Here is an 11441-nt window from a genome sequence, read left to right on the forward strand (position 1 = left end):
TGTTGCAAGTTATGACGTTTTACATTGTCAATCAGTGTTCTGCCATCTAGCGGTTAATAGCTGAACGACGACGAATTCGATATGTTTATTCGTTCTTTAAAAAAGAAGCGACCATATTGCAACGGTATAAGGTTTACTTTCGTTTGTTGTAACAAAAAAATGGTTACGATAAACTGAAAATTGAAAAATTATTAAATAAAATTAAACTAGATGATGATGCGAAACACGACCATAGAGAATATTAGAAGCAAAACTAACATTTTTGCACTCCAAAGTAACTAAATAAGGTATTTTTCTACGCTTTTGGAGATTTTGCGCGATATAATTGACACGATCATAATGTACACAGTGAAAATGGCGGTCTGAGCTCAAGTTTGCGCAACTCAGCGAACTGTTGGCACAAGTGTCACACAAACTAAGCACTTCTACTGTTTATTGTTCTGTAGATGAACAGCACACAACAATTAAAAATATATAAATAATGTAATCTTTTCGGCTTCGCGCGCAGACTACGGCGGCCTAGCTCGCGAATGGTTCTTCCTGCTCTCCAAAGAGATGTTCAACCCTTACTACGGCCTGTTCGAGTACTCGGCGATGGACAACTACACCCTGCAAATAAACCCCAACAGCGGCGTCTGCAACGAGGAGCACTTGAACTACTTCAAGTTCATCGGCCGGGTCGCCGGCATGGCCGTTTATCACGGGAAGCTGCTTGACGGTTAGTACATAGACTCGATGACCTCGGTGGCCTAACGGTTTCCACTGTGGAAACGGGGATCCTGGGTTCGATTCCCGGAAATTGTTTCTGTTCTGTTCTGGGAGTGCTCCAGAGTGGATTACGTTGCCCTGCCAGTGCAACAGGGCATTCTCTAGTATGAGACCAGGCAATTGGTGGGGGTCTGGCACATGGGGTAATAAAGCATTCATTCGTATCACCAGCTACTCGGAAAAAAAAAACCAATGGAAGTGCCATAAGCCTCGATTACTATCGGAACCGCTGTCACCAAAACGCACACAAACAAATGATAAACACTATGAAATCTTGGAAATGAAACTATTTTTCCGGATTTAAATCGAGTATATTTGTTTTTTCAAACAAACCAACGTTTGGAGCCCTTTACAGATCACAAAAAAACAGAAGACAAAAGTTATTAATTAATGTTAATGTAACCTTAATGTAACTATAGTTAAAAATAGGGTGGTTTGCATTAATATTAGACATAACTGGTTGAAAACTGTACCACCTTTGTCAACCGTGACCATGGGACCTGTAAAGGGCCCGAAACGTTTTTAATTTTTAAGTTTTTCCAATGAGTTCAAAATAAGGGAATGTTGGATTGAAGCTGCAGGAAAATCGAAATATTTGTTTTCTTATTACTGTTTCTGACTTTGTTTAAATTTTCATAGCAAATGCATTTAAAAAATAAATAAAATAAAATCAGCTTTATTTTACATGTGCATGCAAAATAAATTAGAAATAATTATAGAAAACTACATAAATTCTTCATAAAAAACAACATAATTTCATTTATTAAATGGTCCGAGTTACGCTTGACAATGACAGCTTCAGCAACCCGTGGTAACGTATAATGGAAAACTGACACTGGCGACGATCGCTATATTTTTATATTATTCTTTTAAAATTGACACTGGCCCAAGCCTAGTGACCGCCATTAGAAAATGATAATAATTTATATTAATTTTACACCAGTACCAGTGTAGGTATAGTATGAAAAACTAAATATTTATTAAATATTAAAAAACAGCCACATGGTTTCTAATTATCGATTAGGTAGGACCACATCCCTCGTTGAGTAGCGTCAGTTTAAGGTTAATAAGGTTAACCATTCACGGAGCGGTTTCCATCCGCGCCCGCCGGTGCTGCTAGACAGCGGCTTTATTTCAATACTCACGACCCTGCAAGTTTGCGCGGGCACGTAGCCGCCGCGGTTGCGGGCACGAAACCGTTGCGATTGCGGAACGGACCGCGAAGTTAGTGGGAGTTAATCGCAAGTCGCGCGGTTAATAGAGATCTCACCCCGCGTGCGCCTGCACCGCCTTGCGCCTGAACCGACCGCCAAAGTGCGCGGGCGACGACGGCCGCCAAGCGCGCACGTCATCGCGTCCTGCGCGGTCCTACTAGCACGCCGCCGCGGCAGCCGCGAGCAACCGCCACCACTACAGGCGTAAAACGTGCTACTAATTTTACATACTTAACTATTACATTCTACAGATGTCGTGATCAAGAGAACCGCTCCGTGAGTTCTTAGTGTAACGATAAATGAGTTTCAGCGCCACCTAACGTGTAATAGTTAGCTATTATATACTAATAGCACTTTTACTAAAACGCCACCTGATGGTGAATGGCTGAACCAGGATGAAAAAAATACTGAAATATTGTAATATGACTTACTCAAGTGACTGTAAGTTTAATTTTGTTCAATTTTAAATTGTGTTACGTCGTTTTCACGTTTTAAGTCCTACCCAATCAAAATCTTTAAGTTATGGTAGTAGATAATAGAACGTAAAGTTTGAATTGCACACAAGCTGAAAAGTGACGACATTGGCACCCGATCTTACATAACGTCATTACATATCTCCCCTTTTTTTATGTCTGTGGTTGGCACGCGTCAGAGGCTAACTGAGAACTTCTATCGTATTTATTGTTCTGTGATCAGCTATAAGTAAAAATAAAGGCAATTTTGTGTTTATGATACTTTTTGTGTTCAGCTTTCTTCATCCGTCCGTTTTACAAGATGATGTTGGGCAAACAGATCGAGCTCCAGGACATGGAGTCCGTTGACCTCGAGTACTACAACTCACTCATGTGGATCAAGGTAACACTTAGGAGTTTTGACGCGAAATAAAAAACAATGGGAATTTCAAATGGCAATCTTAATTTGGCACCTTTTATTTGAACGATAACTGCGACTTTTGATAGTTTTACATTGATTAAGTCACAGCATCCTCGATGAGGCACAGTTTCAATTAGACGTTATATATAAATTATCAAAAAACGAGTTGTACGTATCAAACGGTTCCTAAAGTCTTAACCTCTCAGATCAACAAAAAAATCTAACATATAAACATTGACATTATAAGTTTTGAAAATCAAACTAGAGTGAGAAACATTTTTAAACTTCAAACTGCCATATCTCGAAAGTGACTGGATGTGCATTGGATCCTTTTTGTTTAACTACATCCAATTTCGACAATTATATAGGTAGGTTATATGGAACACATTACAATTGAAAAGAAAAAAATAGCAATTAATACGTTATTACTTTAAACCATTTATTTTATTTACTACGCACAGTAATACGAACAGGAGATAATAATATAACAATATTGTTGGAACAACAACAGTCCGCGGAAGGAACAGGCTTAGTTTAATCCTTGTGGCCACGCAGTACTGATTTTCAGCCTGGCCTTGTTGACACATCGTTTTTCAACATAATACAATTTTACTACACTACCGTCACGATAAACATCGAATACTAATAATTATATCTGTTGGAACAGTTAATTTACATTTAATAATTTAAGTTAAAAACAAATGATATGACAATGACTACGTATGACTAATGTACATACACGAAACGGTTCGGTTCCACATTTATATGGCGATCGACTAGGGAGTGGAATTCCCTGCCTGCAGACTTGTTCCCCGAACGCTATAACTTGACCTTTTCAAGGCGAGAGTTAATAGGCATTATTTAGGTGTGCGTACTACATCGTCAACTTCATCATCACTTTCCATCAGGTGAGATGGAGGTCAAATGCGCACTTATTTTTTATAAAAAAAGAAAAAAAAAACGTAATGAACAATAATAATGATAATAATTTCAACCAGACAAATATTCTCAATTACGCTTATGCTTGCTCGTTGTCAGCTCTGTCTCTAAACTAATAAGAAAACAAAAAAACACTTTTATTTCATTAAAATTAAAATAACATTCTTCCCATTTTACTCATACGAAGTTGTCACGTTACAAGAAGGAGTTACATTACTTTACATTATTATTTTTATTATAACGAAACCGTTGTTCCTTTAGGATATTATGTTGGATGTTTATCGCAAAGACACGATTAGGTTCGGTTAGGTTAGGTTTAAAAGAAAAAAAAAAACATTTTCCTCTCAACATTACTTTCGAGGTTATGAAAATTCGACCCAACGTTATTTCTGGAAGATGTCATTTCGGACTACTGATAGGTAATCCTCGGCGACGCATAGGCGACTCGTAAGAAGCCTCTTACGCCCTTTTGACACTTGCAGGAAAACGACCCGTCCGAGCTGTACCTGACATTCGCCGTGGACGAGGAGCAGCTGGGGCAGACGCTGCAGCGCGAGCTCAAGCCCGGCGGGGCCAACATTCCCATCGACAACGACAACAAGGACGAGTACATCAAGTCAGTGCCACCGTTCCATACGCCATCGCATGCCACACTCTTTGAATTATGACCACGTTGTTTTCTTAACGTTTGCTCTTCATAAATAGTATTAAAAAATCGCAGCCTTGGCACAATAAAGCCACAAGTGATCATATGTCAAAAGTACTTTCTTTGTCACATGAAAGTCACAAAAATTATGTAAATGACGGGCGACGTTCCGGAGGGACGTTTTGGAGAAACCATCATCCATGACTACGGCGGTTTTGAAATGAAAATGTTATTAATGGAACAACGACCAGTTTATTGCGTGTACTTATATACACTTAATTTCCAGACACTTAACTGCGGAAATATGTCGCGAATTATATAATTTCAATTACGATGCCCTTCAAGGTTATTCCAAACAATGAATGTTCGCCTACGGTTTTCCTCGTCTGCGTACACTACATAGTTGGCTAACCTGTAATAACATTAGGTGTTGCCCTTTCAATAATTGCAATCAATTAAATTAAAATCAGCATTACTATGTTCCGGTTTTGAAGGGTAAGAGTGCTGGTGAAATTACAGGCACATGGGACTTGTCAACTTATGTCTCAGGGTGTCAGACGCAGAGATAGTGTCGCTCAGATCTTTGCAATTTAAAGCTCCGAGTGGCACTACAATTGTTATGAATAGGCGTGTAGCTTAACATCAGACCCACGGATTGTTCGTCCCGTCACTTGATGTCATAAAAATAAACCTAGTAGTGACCTTCTACAATTATCTAACGAATTAATATTAACGCCATCTATGTGTTAGAAATAATAAGTCAGTGTAACGGTCGATTTAAAACCAAAAAGGAGGTTATAAATTAAACGCGCTATATGTAGTTCGCTTCGTGAACGTCGTCGTAATGTCATTCCGACAAATATGTGAAATTTTGTAACTGTTTTAATTAGCACAAAATTATCGACTAATTTTATTGTAGGCGTTTATGCCTCTCATTTGAAAAGTCATCATTTTGCAGATGTAATCTTATTACACGAAGCGTGGGAAATTCATTGCTATTATAAGCTTTTAATTGTGCAGGGTTGTAACATTATCAAAGTACCTGCTTTTTTTAGTTAATAGACAATATTGAACTTAAGTATTTCCGTTAACAGACTAGTAATTCAATGGCGATTCGTGAACCGGGTGCAAGAGCAGATGCTCGCGTTCCTGGAGGGGCTGGGGCAGCTGGTGCCGTTACCGCTGCTCAAGATCTTCGACGAGAACGAGCTGGAGCTGCTGTTGTGTGGCATTCAGCACATCGATGTTAAAGACTGGCGCTCAAACACGCTGTACAAAGGAGACTATCATGCTAATCATCTTGTGGTACAATGGTTCTGGCGGGTACGTTATGGTTTTTGACCCATTAAGTGTTATCAGGTTACTGCTATGTATGTTATATCCCTTGTTAAGACTTAGCGTCTTTACGCGCGCTGCTGATACTACGTTGTGTGTTAAGGACGGCAAGTAAGAAATTACTAACGAGGATCTATTAGAAACCCGAAGCCAAAGGCTGAGGGCTTTGATAACTCGAGTTTTGTATTTTTTACCGTTCGTTATACATGCAATGTTTTTCATCACATTTGCGAGGAAATAAATACGCCTCACCGACCGTGGGTGTAATGGAAAGAAAAAAGGCCCGTGGGTTTTATTTGGGGCACCATGCAATCATACCATTTCCGAGCAAGTGTGACGAAGAAATGCTGAAAGCGGCCGTTGCAGGTGGTGCTGTCGTTCTCCAACGAGATGCGCTCGCGCCTGCTGCAGTTCGTGACGGGCACGTCGCGCGTGCCCATGAACGGCTTCAAGGAGCTGTACGGCAGCAACGGGCCGCAGCTCTTCACCGTCGAGAAGTGGGGCACGCCCGCCAACTACCCGCGCGCGCACACCTGGTGCGTCTCTTTGCCTCTCTTTCCCTCGCGCGGGCGCGAACCGGGTCTCTAAATCGAATACACAAAAAGTATAGTAATTACTGCTATGTACGGTAAGCGACACCTGGTGGTATAATTTTTATCTACACACATATAAACCCTCTATGATGTGTTCAAAAACCGCAAATTACGACCAGCATTAAGATAAACTGTTTTGTTAGAACCAATTTCTTGTCTGTGAAAATGTTATTATTGCTTCATTAACATCGAATTCGACGTTATTATCTATTCTATATATTTTGTTATATATTTTGGGCTCTATATATATATATATATATATATATATATATATACAGGAAAATTTTTTAAACACTATCCAAAATTTCATATTATGATCTGCAATGAAAATAATTACATACGTATTTTTTCTTTTAGTATCATTCAGTACTAAAATATTGAGATAAGGCATTACAAAATTATCCAAAAAAATCCTGACGTAAATGGTCACCGCGCATTGCGCTTCCGCCCCCCGCCCCGCCATTTGATTGATAACAAATAATAACATCCATAAGTTGCAAATTTTTCCTTCATACTTAAACGGGCTTAGGACCGTCAGATCGCAAAAGGCATTATTGTACCTACCTAAATTTCATAGTGATAAGGTAGTTTAGGTTACTCGTTAACGTTTAAATTAGCTAGGTAGTAGGTAGGTTTAAATTACTCAGAAGGCAATTTTACAAAGTAGGTAGGTAGGCAGCACCTTTTGCAATAAGGCGTATTTAAAAAATTTGAATCAACTTAGAATGTACAATAATTAAAATCAATGAAATTCAACTTGCCTACAATAAAACAAAAAAAAGATTAAAATCCTAATAACTAAGTGTATTTTAGCAATTGTTCAAAATGCAAACCATTTCTCTCTAAACAGAGTCTAGCACGTTTCTGCACATTGTCTTTCAATTTATTAAGCACTACAGTGTCTCTTTTCACTTCATCAAACGCGCGTATGATTTGCAGTTTTAATGCGTTTAGGCTTTGGGCCTCTTCCACATACACACGTCTTTTAATTTCACCCCACAAAAAAAAGTCACATGGAGTCAGGTCCGGTGAGCGCGCTGGCCACGGGACGGGGCCTCCGCGGCCGATCCAGCGGTCGCCGTGCTCAGCGCCGAGGTATTCGCGCACCGCGGCGGCGTAGTGAGGCGGGGCACCGTCTTGTTGGAAATAAAAGTCGCGCAGGTGCACGAGGGGCACCTCGTCCACAAAGTCCGTGATCACCGTACGCAACATATCCAGATACGTGCCACCGGTCAAGCGTCCCTCGATAAAATACGGCCCAAGTACTTTATTGCCTACGATACCGGCCCACACGTTGGCACTAAAACGCACTTGATGATAGGTTTCCCTTATCATGTGTGGGTTTCGGAATGACCACCAGTGTTCGTTGTGCTGATTGTATAATCCGACACGCGTAAACAAAGCCTCATCGGTCCACATTATAACGGCCGTCGGGTGCGCAATTAGCCACTCGCAGAAGGGTCGGCGGGGCGCAGCATCTGCATCACTTAAAGCTTGCACCTTTTGGAAGTGGTAAGGGTGCAACCCTGCGGTGTTGAGCAGCTTCCAGACGGCGTACTGGCTGACCTCGAAGCGTCTCGGTGCATCTCGAGTACTTGCACGAGGGCTTCTTTCGAAAAAATCGAAGATTTCTTCCTCGATCTCTACTGGCAGTCTTTGCCTTCCACGCCCTTGTGCATGTGAAGGAGAAGTGAACTGGCCATGATCTAACAGCCTTTGATTGGCAGCGAGAATCGTGGCACGGTTCGGTATCGAAGGATTCACTACACCTTGGTTGCGAAGGCGAGGGAGGCTTTCCGCTTCGTACAGTCGTTGAGCTCCGTTCAAACTTTCGCCACTTAATAAATAACGTCGCACCATTTCATAATATTCGCGGTTTGAGTACATCGCGGGGGCTGCGCTATGTATCGCAATTCGCACGAGATAACACGCTTTCGGGGCGGAAATGCGCGGGCGACTGCGTGACCTTTGTGCGTGACTTGTCGCCGCTCCCGGTATCCCTCCGCCCTCCCCCGCAACTAGCCCTTCCCGTCTCCGCGCCGCGCGCGCAGGTGTGTTCATTGATGTCTCACAAAAATAATTGAATATCATGGTGGTCAAACATCGTGACATTCAATTAAACTTAAAAATTACAATTATTAAAGCGACATCTCTAGTCAAGTGCTGGTAGCTGTAAAGGTACCTGGCTAAGTGAAAAAATAGATTTCTCACAGATGGCACTACGGCAATAACGTCATTAAAACCCAAAAACAAAGATGTAGAAAAATTGGTAAGGTCCGCTAAAACGCTCCGTTTGCATAGCGTCTAGCATGGTTAGCAGAATGACCATTCGATAAACACTCCCAGAATACAAGTTTATTTTAAATCGTGCTTTTGTGTTGTATGGAATACTGTTGAATTTTGCCCGTTTGAACCCGAAGCAAACAGATGGGAGATATTAATTTGAAGCCTTAATCTGTGTATCTGACTGTCTATGATGTCATGTAGTCTGTCTTTTTGAAGATGGAGTAAAATGACAGTTTATTACGCAAAAGTGTTGCCCGCTTGCGAGCAGCTATTTGAGTTGTCAATTTTTGTAAGTCCATGCATACATACACTGCATTTTAAAGTTTTTCATTTAAATCGAATATAGATAATGAAATCCGCCTTATTAATTAAAATGTATGTGAACAAAACGTGATTTCGATACTAGTACACCAACGGCCAAAATTAAAATAAAGAAGGCAATAACGCAATTATTAATCATTAATACGTAGCATTTACAATTCAGAAATTTTTGGCAAAACTTATCGTCACAATCTTTCGATAAAACTGTTGACATCGACTACTAGACAATTTAAAATTTTATGAAAACTGGCAACCCGGCAAATGTCATTTTACTCCGTCCTCAAAAAAGACAGACTTCAGGCGGACGGACAGATTTTAAAGCGGATTTTTTAATTGAGAGATTCTTGACAAGTTAGAAAAACATCTTCAAAGCTAATGACTAACAGCATTCGCAAACATGGAAATCCGATGATATTATAACAATATAGTAGTAACCTTGATTTCATGCTGCAACCTGGGCAGTCTACAGATTATCTAACTCATCAACCACTTACCGTAGAAGTGTCGTGATTATTATAACATGTTAATCTCGACGAGTAGGTGGTTTATAGAAGTGCATTTATTAAGTTTTTTTTTTATAATAAGCTGTTTAGTATCAGCTCAGTATTTATAAAATATATGAAGGTTTTCTAAATCGTTTCTGCTCAGGTTTGTTAATACTCATGACGGGCTGTGACACAATGTCAGCGACAATTACGTACTCTACAGTCTCCTGTAGCTAAACGCCAATTTAATTTTATTGTTTAAGTTATTTATATAGCATTCATATTTGCATTTAAGAAGCTGACAGTTTATACTGCTGGACATGTGACAAATTGTACAATATGGTCCGTTCTGCCTTTTTCTCCAAAGACGGTTTATATCACTGAAGAAAAAACAATGGAAGTGCCATAAGCCTCGATTACTATCGGAACCGATGTCAAAACGTACACAAACAAAATGATAAACACTATGAAACCTTGTTAATGATTGGTCGTAGCTTCTAATATAAAAAGATGTAACAAATTCTGGATTGTTAATATAATTTAAACTTTACCCAGTCGCCATATCGTTGAAAGTTCAATACCTTTATTGCAAGTTACGACGTTTTGATGTTATATTGAAATTTTATTCAACGTGCTGCCATCTTGCGGCCAGTAGCTGGACTACGATGAACGATTAACATCTGAACGAATAGATAATCAGAAAAATGAAAATTTCTTAAAATAAGACTTACCGATGATTTGAAATACTACATTTTTGCACTCCGAAACGATTTTAGAGAATTTGCACGAAAAAATGACACAACCATACCATGCAAAGCGAAATGGCTGACTGAAGTAGGTCTTTCGAGACCTATAGTTGACACACGTCTGACGCTAAATAACCATTTCTACTGTACTTATTTTTTTTAAATAAAATATAAGTGCGCATTTGGCCTCCATCTCACCTACTGTAAAGTGAGGATGAGGTCAACGATGGACCATGCACACCTAAATAATGCCTACTTACTTACTGTTCTGTGGTTTATGTTATTGACCCTAGCTTAACATTTCTTTTGACCAGTTTCAACCGCATCGATCTTCCACCCTACGAGAGCTACCAGCAGCTGCGTGAAAAGCTCATTAAGGCAATTGAAGGATCGCAAGGCTTCGCTGGAGTTGACTGATACCCGACCATATACATCCCGAGCCGCTCCGAATTACGTCAGTGGTATAGAACTCACCAACACTACTCTGTTATCGCACATTACTAACCGTCTTAATATGAGAACTGATTAGCGGTCTACGCGGCATATGTTAGTGGTGTACGTTGTTTTAAATTTAGCTCCGATTAAATTTGGGGTGAATCGCAACCAGGGGTTAATCTAATAAAAAGGGGGATGTGGTTGTTCACCCCATTTTTTCTATGACGAAAATGCGATAAGTCACACTGTGTCGCATTTGATACGAAGGTAATTAAAATTGCGTGCAATACTTACTGGGATGTTGTCACTATTAAAATTAAATTCTCGTAAAGATTCTTCGTCATTAGTTGACGTTGGGTATAAAACACAATTTACGACTGATTTCATAACCCTTTGAAAATTTACAAACACCAGTTTGGAGCAATTTCATAACATTCGGAATATACTTACTTACTTTTACTTGTAGATAGTTATGGGGTTTTATTACGTTACACTTAATACGAAACGTTTAAAATGTAGGAGTAGTTTTCACGGAATTGAGTGTACATTTTATTGGTCGTCAATAATCAATCAATCAATTTATTTATTTGTCAGAATAAGGTACATTATAACAAAAGTAATAAATATAACTGAACGCTAAGTAAAGTGATTTCGAAATATTTAACATTATCATTATCACTCTAGCTGAAAAACGGTAACTTGTGAACCTAGGCCGCCCCCAAAGATTCGAGTTTTGCAACCTTCACCTAGTCGTCGGTGTAACTCGATGGTAGTGTGCCCACGCTGCATCTTCCGCTATG

At 39.8% G+C, this 11441-nt stretch overlaps 1 protein-coding gene across 6 annotated transcripts in view; it reads left to right on the forward strand.

Annotated features, from left to right (window-relative positions):
- Window positions 1–10650, forward strand: part of LOC113230616 (E3 ubiquitin-protein ligase NEDD4) — a 56528-nt gene extending 45878 nt beyond the window's left edge. For all 6 annotated transcript variants that reach the window (XM_026464608.1, XM_026464605.1, XM_026464606.1 and 3 more), the window contains 6 exons: window positions 509–718; window positions 2731–2837; window positions 4277–4410; window positions 5535–5763; window positions 6142–6311; window positions 10521–10650. In XM_026464608.1, coding sequence (XP_026320393.1) covers window positions 509–718; window positions 2731–2837; window positions 4277–4410; window positions 5535–5763; window positions 6142–6311; window positions 10521–10623 — 953 coding nt within the window. In that variant the 3' untranslated portion in view covers window positions 10624–10650. The remainder of the gene's footprint in view (window positions 1–508; window positions 719–2730; window positions 2838–4276; window positions 4411–5534; window positions 5764–6141; window positions 6312–10520) is intronic.
- Window positions 10651–11441: the final 791 nt, after the last annotated feature.

Source organism: Hyposmocoma kahamanoa, unplaced genomic scaffold (assembly GCF_003589595.1).
Source record: "Hyposmocoma kahamanoa isolate Upper Pololo Valley unplaced genomic scaffold, ASM358959v1 64, whole genome shotgun sequence".
NCBI lineage: Eukaryota > Metazoa > Arthropoda > Insecta > Lepidoptera > Cosmopterigidae > Hyposmocoma > Hyposmocoma kahamanoa.